The 11,582-nt window shown below is 41.3% G+C and overlaps 1 protein-coding gene across 1 annotated transcript in view; it reads left to right on the top strand.

Annotated features, from left to right (window-relative positions):
• Positions 1–8,072, top strand: part of LOC118339990 (SLAIN motif-containing protein 1-like) — a 14,195-nt gene extending 6,123 nt beyond the window's left edge. Inside the window, 9 exon segments of the mRNA XM_035677834.1 lie at positions 142–285; positions 403–516; positions 2,051–2,200; positions 3,542–3,759; positions 3,762–3,900; positions 4,875–4,886; positions 5,397–5,546; positions 5,648–5,987; positions 6,945–8,072. Of these exon segments, the coding sequence (XP_035533727.1) occupies positions 142–285; positions 403–516; positions 2,051–2,200; positions 3,542–3,759; positions 3,762–3,900; positions 4,875–4,886; positions 5,397–5,546; positions 5,648–5,987; positions 6,945–7,020 (1,343 nt within the window). The 3' untranslated portion in view covers positions 7,021–8,072.
• The last annotated feature ends 3,510 nt before the right edge of the window (positions 8,073–11,582 follow it).

Below are 11,582 nucleotides of genomic sequence, written 5' to 3' on the forward strand. Positions count from 1 at the left end.
CTGTGTGTGTCTGTGTGTGTGGTCCGATAGCTGAAGAAATCCATTGTTTCACCTGTGCTGCCTCGGGTTAGTATTGTATCGATACTTTTGACAACCTTCCCCTAATGATTGTTGTTCTCTCCCCCTGCACTCCCTTCTCAGTCTCCAGGTGGCGTAGCTCCCTCTCCAGCCCCTCCCCCTGCTCCTCCCCCGGCCCTCCTCTGAGTCGAGTGGCCGGAGTGTCACCCATTAGTGCTCCTCCCTCCGCCAAGCCCTGCTCCACACCCCAGTCGACTGAAAGACACGGTAACCACACAACGCCAATGTCGCCATTCACAGTGTACGTTTGCCGTTTTTTAACACTTTGGTCATATTTAAGTCATCCTCCCTTCCTCTCTCCCCTCTCTCCCCTCCCTCCCTCAGCTTCATCCCATTCCTCCCCGCTCCACCTGGTCCTCCATCGCACGCTGAGTCCTGTAGGGAAGGAGCTCTCCCCTGTAGCTGAGAGGACTCCCACGTTCTTCCCTCACAACCGCAGTAAGCCCCAGCGCTGCTCCTTTACTCCTCCTCACATCTTACTCCCTGCTTTCTGAACGGGAACAGAACATAAAACTGAATACTCAACGTAATCAGAATATTAATGTGCAGGTAAAGACACTCACTGAAGAACTGGGTCAGCCACAAGCTCTTTTAGATACCATTTCAACTGTGATCTCATGCAAGTCGTGGGAGTGAAGAGAATAAATTTTCACTGCAGCTTTGAGCTACGTTTCAGTTGCAGAAATAAAACGGTGCATTATTCGTGATGGGGGGGGCAGCAGAGGGCAAAGCTGCAGGGAACGAGAGAGGCCGCGTTGGAGCTAACCGCCACTGGGAGTCTGTGGCGGCTTTTTCCCCCCCGAGCTTAATTCCATGACAGTGCTCGTCCAAACAGCAATGTGGCATTAAAAAGGCCTTTTTTTGTTCTGTTTAGATATTGTGAGTCGGTCCAAATATAAACCTCGCTTTCATCTCTCTGCTCCATTTGTGTGCCACCAAGAAGACGTTATTCAGAGCCGTAGCCAGGATTTTCGTAGTATCACATCCAAATTCCACAACTGTACAGTCGATAAAAAACACATGATTTCAGTTCTGTCAAATTTGAAGATGTTTAATCTCTACAGAGTTCTTGCAGTGCAGAGAGTCTCATAGCCAAATGTGCTGGGCCATAAACTCTAACTGTGAGAGAACAGAACGTCTGCACTCCTAATAATAAAACCAACCTGATAAAAGGTAAATAGAGGAAGGAAACCATAAATTATGAAGCTAAAAGAAGAACAGAGGACTAAGGGACTTTTAGGTCTGAGGACGTTGGGGAATGTTTCTGACACAGTTTGAGCTACACAGGTTGAGAAAAGAAAGAAACCTTCAGCAGCTTCTAGTAACTGTGGTAATTGTGGTTTTGTCAGGATTTGAGATATCGGCATGACTTTTAATTCGGGGTGCTTATAGTATTGACAGATGTCTTTCCTGAAACAATGATTACTGAGAATAATTGTATTTACTTCGCTGTAAACAGTCTGAACACTGTGGGGACTATTTCCTCAGTAGGAAGGAGTTCAAGTGATCTACCAACCATTAAAGATCAAGAGAATGTGCTGACCCAAAATGGCTAATAAAGGGCGCAGAAATCTTTCACGAGAGCAAAATGTGACAAAAGTAATTAGAAGAACACAAATGATGGAAAGGGTTATTGCAGAGAGCAGTCATAGTGTGCAGATGAGGAATATCATTAGCATTAGAGACGTTGGTATAACCTCTGTGATAATAGTTCTGCCTCACTGGTGCTTAATATACTCAAGTATCGGCCTCCATTAGTTTGGTTCCGTCAGCTGTATGTGGAGGACACTCAGAAGACTCAAGAGTGCTTTTCTCATTACCGAGCTGCCAAAACTGTGACGGTCTCATTTGTTTAACACCGATGGTTGTGTCATAGACGGGTCGGGAAAGGTGGGCTCAGATCAAGAGGGAGTCGGAGAGGGAAAACTGGCCAATTCTGTTTTCTTACGCTGGTTTTTATTTTCATTTGAAGGCCGCAGCCTCCGGCACTCAACGCTCAGTCCCCAGTCATCTATGGACAGTGACCTCGGTGCTTCAGAGGTGGAGGACGAGTCCATCACTCTGGGATACAAACTGCAAGACCTCACTGACGTCCAGGTTATGGCCCGACTGCAGGAGGAGAGTAAGTTACTGACGATGCAGAGTTTATCACTGCCTGTTGACATTTAACACGCCTAATGACAGTATTTCTGTCCCCAGAACAGCTCTTGCTCTGAGGAATGGTGTATAATTAAAACTCCAAATTGTAGGGAACGTGACTCACTGCACGCTGCCTGTATTGTTCCTTATTTTAGGTCAGTGGTTCCCAAACTGGAGGAGGTGTGAGAATATGGAGTGAAATTGACCGTTTTCATAGCAGACATTTTGTCTTGTAAACCTGTTCGATTCATATTGACATTTATTTACACGTCAGGATTCTTAACAGAAACTGAGAATCATTTGTGAAAAGAAGGTTTGTGTTCTTAAAACTGGCTCATTTTGTTGTCGCCGTTGGTTGCAGTTTGGGAACCAATGTTTTAGACTCAATTGATAGAAAGTCTACTTTAACTATTTTACTCCTATTTTGTGTGCATAGGAGGGTTGGGCCACATCTGCATGAGAGCCCAAAAGTAATCTTAAATTAGACTAAGGTTGGATACTGCTGGTAATACAGTACCTGAGTTTTGATAATTACATATTCTTTCATACAATAAATACAGAAATACAAACATTTTCATTCAACAAAAGTCAAACCTCTTGAACAGAGCAGTGTTAAATGTTGTCTTAATACCAGAACTACATCAGTGTTTTACTAGAAACTAAATGCCTTTGACAAACCAATCCCAACTCAAGATCCACTTACTATCAACTTTTTTTTTTTAGAAGCAGCTCGAGACCCAGGTTTTAAAACGTTTACCTTCTTACCTGTTAGCTTTTTCCGGAGCTTTTCAAAGTGTATCCTAACCAAGTCCTTAAAGTTATTTGGATAAAATCAAGCAGCTATTGAACTGTTGGGATTGTTTGGTTCAACTATGATTGCACAGTCAAAAATGAACTTTTAATGTTCAAGATGTATCTGTTCGAAACTCTATATCAACAAGAGCTGTAAAAGTTGTATTTAGTAATAACTTTAAGTGTATGTTCGATCCTACAGAAGTTCTGTTCAGACTTTAACAAGTGATCTTTAATGTTTATTCTGCATATTAAGTTAAATCTAGTCAAAATTATTTTAGAACATTACTGGAAAAATGTTTTATTTCGACTGTTATTTCAGTTTGTTCTCATTCATCTGTCTCTATTGTTCCCTCCTTTCTAATAATTTAACAAATGACACCAGATCTCAGAGCTCATCGCTACTTCAGCTTCATTAACCCCAGGAGGTGATGATTGTGTGTGTGTGTTTGTCTTGGCCACGTGTGTCTGTTTGTGTGTGTGTGTGTGTGTGTGTGTTTTGCACGCTGGTCCTCATATGTCGCTCCCCCAGGTCTAAGACAGGACTACGCCAGCACATCGTCAATCCTGGCCAACCGCCGCAGCCAGAGCTTCACCTTCCAGCTCAGCCAGCTCAGCGCCGGCCCCGACCTGGAGGAGGAAGACGGAAGATACGGCTCCCTGCCCCGCCGCAGCTCGCCTCACCCGCCTTCCGACCCACACTTCTCCAGTCCGCGAGACCTGCGAAGAAGCACAAGTCCGTGCACCCCATCCCTTCCACCCCCTCACCCCCCCGTTACCCTTCCGCTGGGTTCGCCTTTAACCACAGCGCAGGGACTGGGACTTGGGCCCTTGGTCGCCTCTGCGGCAGCCGACGCCACGGGGTTAAACAGGGCTTCAGACCAGGATCAGGTGAGAACAGACCCTTTGAAAGAAGCCTTAAAGCTGAACTTACAAACATTTTACATTAACCGTAGATCAGATGATTATTTATAATGTGAAAAAAAGGGGTTGCTTGTGTAGAATATATCAACCAACACTGCATGTTCCCTCAGATCCACAGAGCGTTTTACAGTCTTTGAGCTCATTGTTTTGGATTTAAAGCCCACAACTTTGTTTTGTTTTACTCTCACGCCTATTTTACATCATTTTCAGCAAAAAAGCTTCGATATACCCGCTGGACACTACCTGCCCAGTACCAAATGGCAGTCGACCAATGTCAGCAACTAGCTGGTGTAGCATTTAGCAACGGAAGAGCCAGATATATCCCTGAGGAGGTGGAACAAAACGGCTAAAAGGAGAGTGGATATTAATTGGATGGCGAGAAACACGACTCCAAAAGGTTCTTAAAATACAACATATCAGGGGTAGAATGAAAAAGTCTTTCCATCATTGTCCCCAGTGTTTTTACAGTCCAACAACCTCCATCAAGATGGAGTCAGGCACTCAGTGTGTGACAATAAGACATTTCTGAAAATTGAAACCAGAAAACTGAATATTGACAATCAATATCTTTCATTGAAGGTAGGATGTTATGACTGCTCCTGAATTAAAGGAGGTACCTTATGGCAACAGCATTCCCAGAATGAATAGACTGGTGTCTCACGATTGCACTTCCTTAAAGTCGGGGTGGTCAAAATCAATGTAGCCTCCATTTCCCACAATGCAACTATCCATGCCTGTTAAATGACTACCTCTTAGGAGTCTCTCTTTTAATTTTTAATGAAACAGGAGGGAGAAACATGCCAGCTTAGACCTTGCCGTTATTGCTGTAAACAGTACTAATCAGTTATCTCTTTGTGTGTGTGTCGTACGTTAAATATTTTTGTGTATTTGTGTATGTTGTTGGCCGTATTGTTTTGCGGAAACTTCTTCATGGCGTCCAGCCGAATATGAGAGTAAGTCGACATTGTTTTACACTTGATTCAGAGTGAAATGTAAATCCCCTAACCTCAATAATCAAACTTTTAACATTAAGACACTTATTTAAACCCATTAATTTATTACTTTTTATGTTTTCTCATCATTTATCTATGATCATCATCCATCACCGCCCGGGACTGACCCACAACGATGTCCTAACCACTTAATAATAACTGTCTAAGCCTCTTGTACAACTGCTCCTACAGCTCTCAGACTGGCGTGTGTTCTAAGACGAGAGAGAGTTTGATGGGATTAAGAGTTAGGAGTGTATATCTGACTGAGGGGGCTGTTGTTAAGGTAAAGGAGATCTCGGCCAGCTGCATGAGCCGTCTTAAGGGATGGAGTCGTAATAAAAGAACAGGCACGGCCAACAGCTATATATATATATATATAATGGTACATTGAGAATTTAAAATCAGCCCTACTGTATCTTTTAATTTCATTTATTTAACACTTGTGTGGGTTTATCTGTCTGTGTTTGTTAGATAAGCTGCGGAGGAGCATGCCTAACCTTGTCAGAGCTCCCAGCATGCCTAGTGTGCCCATTCCAACCAATCCTAGTGCTTCCCCTTGTTTGCTTCGTAACAGCCAGAGTTTTGATTCGTCCAGTGGGCTGGCTCGACTGCAGTCCTCCAGTAAGACGGCAGTTCTCTTGTTTCTTTAATTAAAGTGTGTGTATTATGCAGCAGGATCACTAATTCAACTTTCTTTTCTGCTTGTACATCTGTTAACCCAGTCCCTTCCCCAGGACAGCTGCAGAACAGGGTCCAGAGCGTCGGGAACTTCACCTCGTTGTCACGGCAACCGCTGAAAGCCACCGCCTACGTCAGTCCCACCATCAAGGGCTCGGCCTCAATGCCAACCTCCGCCAGCTTCCAGTCTCTGAACAGCAGCAGCAGCAGCGGGGGTAATGCTGGGGTGGGCAGTGGGATCCCTCTGCTCAGTAAACCGGCTGGTGGAGGCGGTGCGCCCACGTCCACCCCAAACACGCCCCGCAGCAGCCTGCCCCGACCCGCCTCCTTTGTTGGCACCACAAGCTCAACCCCTCGCAGCAAGGTGGCCCAACCAGCACGAAGGTAAACCCTTAAAGAACCAACTTAATAATAAAAAAGCATATTTGTTTGTGAAATACACACTTTTCATTTGAGGACCAGATAGTTTTATCAGACTCTCCAGAATTGTCTGCTAGTACATCAGATATGTGACTATGGGGGATTTGCAGTCATTGTTTGGGCACTAAACAGTCAGATAGCATCGGTCTTCATTAACTAAATGACCGCAGTGAGTTTCTGCATCAGTAAAATGGAGGACTGACAACAACTTTTACATTTAGACAATTAGAGAATTAAAATAATTGAAATATCTCAACATGTTCAACATTGATCCCAATGCCTCTGATGATCCTCTGAGCTTTCTCTAGTGCTACCATGAAGTTTACATTTATGGGTTGGATGGATGGCCATGAAACTGGGTACAGACATTCCTGTTCCCCCTCTGGATATCTTTTTATATATATATGCTTTGGTTTTCATCGAGCATCATCATCAGGTCAAACCTTTCAATTTGTCCTGTACTTTGGTTCATGACTAAATTCCTGCAAAACTAAAGACATTCCCATCAGTCTGAGTTGTACTTCAAGTGCTACTTAACAAATGTGCTAAAAGCTAAGCTAAAATGCTGACTATGCTAAACATTACAGTATACCTGCTACGATGGGTGTAAAGATTTACCGTTACTATGGTATTCTTAGCATTTTGCTTCACAGAGCTGCTAGTAGGCTGCGGGCTTGTTTGTTTTTGTTTAGTAATCATCAATCAGAGGGGTTAAAAAAACAGCTAATGTCCCAAATTCACTTTGTTTTGCGCTCCATTGCTTTCACAAAGCGTGTCTTTAAACAGCAACATGTTATTGAGCAGCATGTCTACTGCACATCAGATGAATCTGTGGCTGGCCTTATTCACACCCTTTGTCTTTGTGAGTATGTCCTTGTCTGTATTATCAGCTGATTTTTAGAATTGTTTTATCTTCCACAGTTTACTGACGCCTCCAAAGAGCTTGTCCACCCTCAGTGCCCTTCGTGACAGCACCTGGAGAGACGGCTGCTACTGATGAACTGGTGCAGTAGTGCAGTGGCGCCCCGCTGGCTGGGGTAACTCACTACGCCTCAACATAAAAAGAGGATATTTGAATGGGTTTGACCAAAAAAACAGTTAACTGTTAAGTTGACCTAACATCTGAGATCCTGCATAGAATAGTTCAGTGTGAAACAAAACGACCGCAGCTGATCTGATCTCTCATGTCATCCATTCAATTCTATGCAGAATTTCTTCGGGGAAGGCGGGTTGTTTTTCTTCCTGGATTTTGAGTGAATGCGTGTCAGGTCTCATTTTACTGACAGCTCGAGTTGGGTCCGTGCCAAGGGGGAGTCGTTCCCTGTTGCTTTCGTGCAATAAACCACTGTCTGTAGGGTACTGGTAATACTAACCTGCTAAAGAGGGCTGCCAGTTTTTATGAGCCTCACAATACTGTATTTATTTATATATTTATTTTGAATAAAATTTTTTGACTAATCAGGTTTTCCCTCTGGCAACAAGCGCCAAAGATGCTGCTAAAATTTAATCAGTCCCTGTTCGTTTGGGCACATTTGGTCAAATTTTTACAAGCGAGAAATTATTGTATGTATTGGTGTACAAAGCTAACTATTAAGTGTGCATACATGCATATATATAAATATATATTGATGCAATATTATTGAATTTTAAATGTGAATCTTGACCAAAAGGAAAATGTCTGAATGTGTTTACAAAATTGTCTCACCATGGCGTCACAAACCTTTGTGTATATTAACACTTAACAATTGTTTAACAATGATCTGTTCTTGTTGCACTTTGTATAAATCTCTTACTGATATTTTTACGTTCAGTTTACTAATTTTTTGCACTTCCTTTACATTTTAACTTTTGGATTTAGGGTGGACAAAAAATCAATAAATGTTTTGGGGAGATTTCACAGTTGTACACTGCATAATGTAGCACCCTCTGTTTGTAATATTGGACTTGTGTTTTTAAATGACCGTAACCATATTTCACAAAATCCTGACACTTTTGTTACTGTGATCGACTGAATGAGTGAAACATTTTAATAAAACACATTGAATTAAACATGACTCAGGAGTCTATGTTGAATATAAACATGCTGTGACAGTTGTGTAATAAAAAACAAAGACAGAAATTGAAGTCTATCTACAATATATATAATTAACTCAATCAATGTTGGCATTTCCAGGACATAGAAACCCTTTTAATCAAAAATATAGCCTAATATAAAACATGCTTCAAAAAAGTTTTGTTTTCCGCTTTGCACACAACAGTTGTTGTTTTCCTGCTGTTATTGTCAGAGGAAATCAACGCCACCTATTGATGAGCCTTCAGGGAAAGCGACAAGCAAACAGCCTCTCGAACAACAAAGACAAAGATTGTGGCCATGAAGATGCTGCAGTTCAATGTACAATGTAATACCATGTAAATATTATGATTCTTTTTATATCTTTTCTCCTGCATAAATATGCTTGATTAAGATCATTATTCACATTCCTGTCATTGTCTCACATCACTAACTGATTAAACACTGTAGTTGCTCTTGTGGTGCAGTAACACTTGTGGATATAATCAATAGTCAATAATTAGTTGTAGCTTTATGATTTACTGGAATAATTCTGGACCATATGACACAACTACATGTTGGTAGGTAATAAAGGAAGCTGTGCCTAATTTTCGCATATTGGAGAGGTCCAACCACTGATCATTATTGATTAATGGCCGATTGATTGAATTATTCCACCACTGTATCTGACAGGAACATAGTTGGAAAGTGGAGTGTGTCTTTATTCTTGAGGAATAATCAGAGACACAGCTGATAAAAACTCTCCTTCTTATGTGATACAATTGGCCACAAAGTCTGACAATTAGTCCTGTAATTGTACATATTGCAGAACCCCAATATCACCTTCAGGAACACAAATCCAAATACATAATTTAATGTTTCCTAAAAACACACTTTCATATAATCTTAATTGCAGTAACAGTAAACCAAAGCAAACCTGCTGCACTCTTCTAATGCAGGACCAGGCTTTAAGTAAAGTTTACATCTTAAATAATCATCTAAACTTTAAAAAAAATATATATATTATATGTTTCACATATATTGCTTGTGGCACACTTTCTTGTGTCTTACATTAGTCCTTTATAGTTTGCAGACATACATGTAAGTCATACTAATGTGTGTATATTGTCTTGATAATGAATGATATAGTAGTGTCAAGAGTTATGAGTTACACGAACGTTTGTCAATAATCAGCAATAAGTTATACAACACTTAATGTTAACTCTGACCACTGGAGGGCACTCTTCATTGAACCAAAAAATTGTCAAGTTCCCTAAACAGGAAATAATCTGCCCCAAATTCATCCAAATCTCTGGTTTTACACAAACATTTGTGAGTTCATTGTACAGTTTTGAATACAACATGAAATATCTATAAAATAAATCACCTAAGCATAAACTAAATGATACAAAAGGTGTCCCTTATGGTTATAGGCTATATTGCCAGCCATTCTTTCTACATTTAAGAGAATATAATAAATTAGACTGGAGTCATTTATTTCAATCATAAAGAGTTCAGCTTAAAGACACACTTACTTTGTTAATCAGGAGAATGATATAACAAAGAGTGGGAGGGTGGGTTTTAATTGACTGTACTCATGGAGTTTAACTGTATCAGTAACAGTCTGGAAGTAGGGAAGCAATTTATGAGGCAGAATCAGGGACTGAACTACCAACCTTGTAGCGCCAAACCCTGACGTCTAACCCCGAGTCTATCTAACCAGATTACGTAAATTTGGGAATAATAATGTGTTTATTGTGATATGAAGAGTGCAGGTGTAACACTGCTGAGGGGAAACCATCACAAACGTCTGGATATATGAGCATGAACTTGATCCTTGAAGAACAGCTCAGTGAGATAAGCAGCTAATGTTGGTACCTGAGGTGGAAGGTTCAAACCCAACCTCATTGATTCTTAAGTTTTCTTTAAAGGTTTCTCCTCAGTAATGTGAACAATAAATACAACTATGAACCAATGATTGAAAAGCCTCAGGTGTAGCTCAGGGAGATAAGGTGATCCTACCTGATGATTGAAGGTTGAGGGATCAAATCCACAGTGTGTTTTAATCTGTTTGCTCCTTTAAAGATATAAAGAAAAGTAACAACAACACAGACTCTACCTTCCTCAGGTTTAGCTCAGTAGGATAAGAAGAATGAGAGGAAGTTTTGAGGATTTGGGTTCGAGTCTCATTCAACTGTGAACTTTGAAGTGTGAGGTTCAAAGAAACAAGTAAAAAGCTGTTAGAAAGACTCATTAAGAGTGTGAGAAGAAATGGTGCAGTGGGTTAGAAGAGCAGCCCAGCAACAAGTGGTTCAGTGTTTGATTCCCTTTAGAGGCTGAATAGGTTTTGTGGTCCAGCGGCCAAAGTGCCCGGAGAAAAGGTTCTAGTGTGGAGCTTAGTGGCTCTGTGGGTTAGAGGACTCATAAGAAGCTCTAATGTTGTGTGTTTGATTCCCTTTAGAGGCTGAGTCTTGAGTTTTGTGCTCCAGCAGCCAAAGTAAAAAGATAAAAGCGCCCGGATTGGTCGATGCCAATGGGACAAAGAGCCCGGTTCGTGGCCCACTCGGTGCTGGGTTTTTGAAGCCTTGGCCCCACTGCAGGGGGAGTAGAGGCGGCCGTGTCCCCCTCCCGAGCTTCCGCAGTGGTAAAAGGAGGGGGTTATGAACTGAAACTTTCATTAGCTACTATTCGGGGCTGTGTTCCCCTCCAAGACTGAAGAGACACTGTACATTGCTATGGGAGGAAAAGCTACTATGTTAGCTACTATTACTTGAATAAGCAATAGTAGCTAATATAATATAATTACAATATACCACAATATTCTTCTTGATGGTTTTTTTTTCTTTTACTTTTACTGCATTTTATTTATTTTTTACACTGGATAGAAGTCAGATGTACAACCTGGTTAAATGAGCTTCAATGGAGCTCCTTGTGTCCCAGGTACAAAGCCTTTGGAAAAAAAAAAATCTACCTGCAGAAATAGCTCAGTGAGATAAGCAGCTGATGTTGATACCTGAGGTGGAAGGTTCAAATCCAAAGACACCTTTTTCAGTTTTCTCTTCAGCAACATGAACAATAAATACAACGAACCATCAGTTTCCAGTCCTCAGGTGTAGCTCGGTGAGCTTCATCTTGTTTTCAGTCAGTTGACACTCCTTATTAACCTGATTGAGTCCACCTGATCACCTCTTATTTAAAGGCCGCTCTCTCTTTCGTTCACTCTTTCACCTGCAGTTCTGCAGTTCTGGTAAGAGGAGTTGATCTTATGCTTTGTTCCGGGGCCCATTTCCGTTCAACTGAGAACTTTATTTATCCTTAAGATTAACTAATTACTTTGTTATTGTTTTTCTTCTTTCAGAGTCAACATCTGTTTTTGTTTTTTGGGGAAAATAAACTTTGTTCAGAGGATTGACTCAGGATTGTTTCTGGCTTTTGCAACACTTTGAGCAGAACTTTATTTCTACAAGAATAATCTGTCTGTTTTCTTTCAGAGTAACTTCCCCAGGTGT

Source organism: Morone saxatilis, unplaced genomic scaffold (genome assembly GCF_004916995.1).
Source record: "Morone saxatilis isolate NCDOM2014 unplaced genomic scaffold, NCSU_SB_2.0 Contig6, whole genome shotgun sequence".
In the NCBI taxonomy this organism is placed as follows: domain Eukaryota; kingdom Metazoa; phylum Chordata; class Actinopteri; family Moronidae; genus Morone; species Morone saxatilis.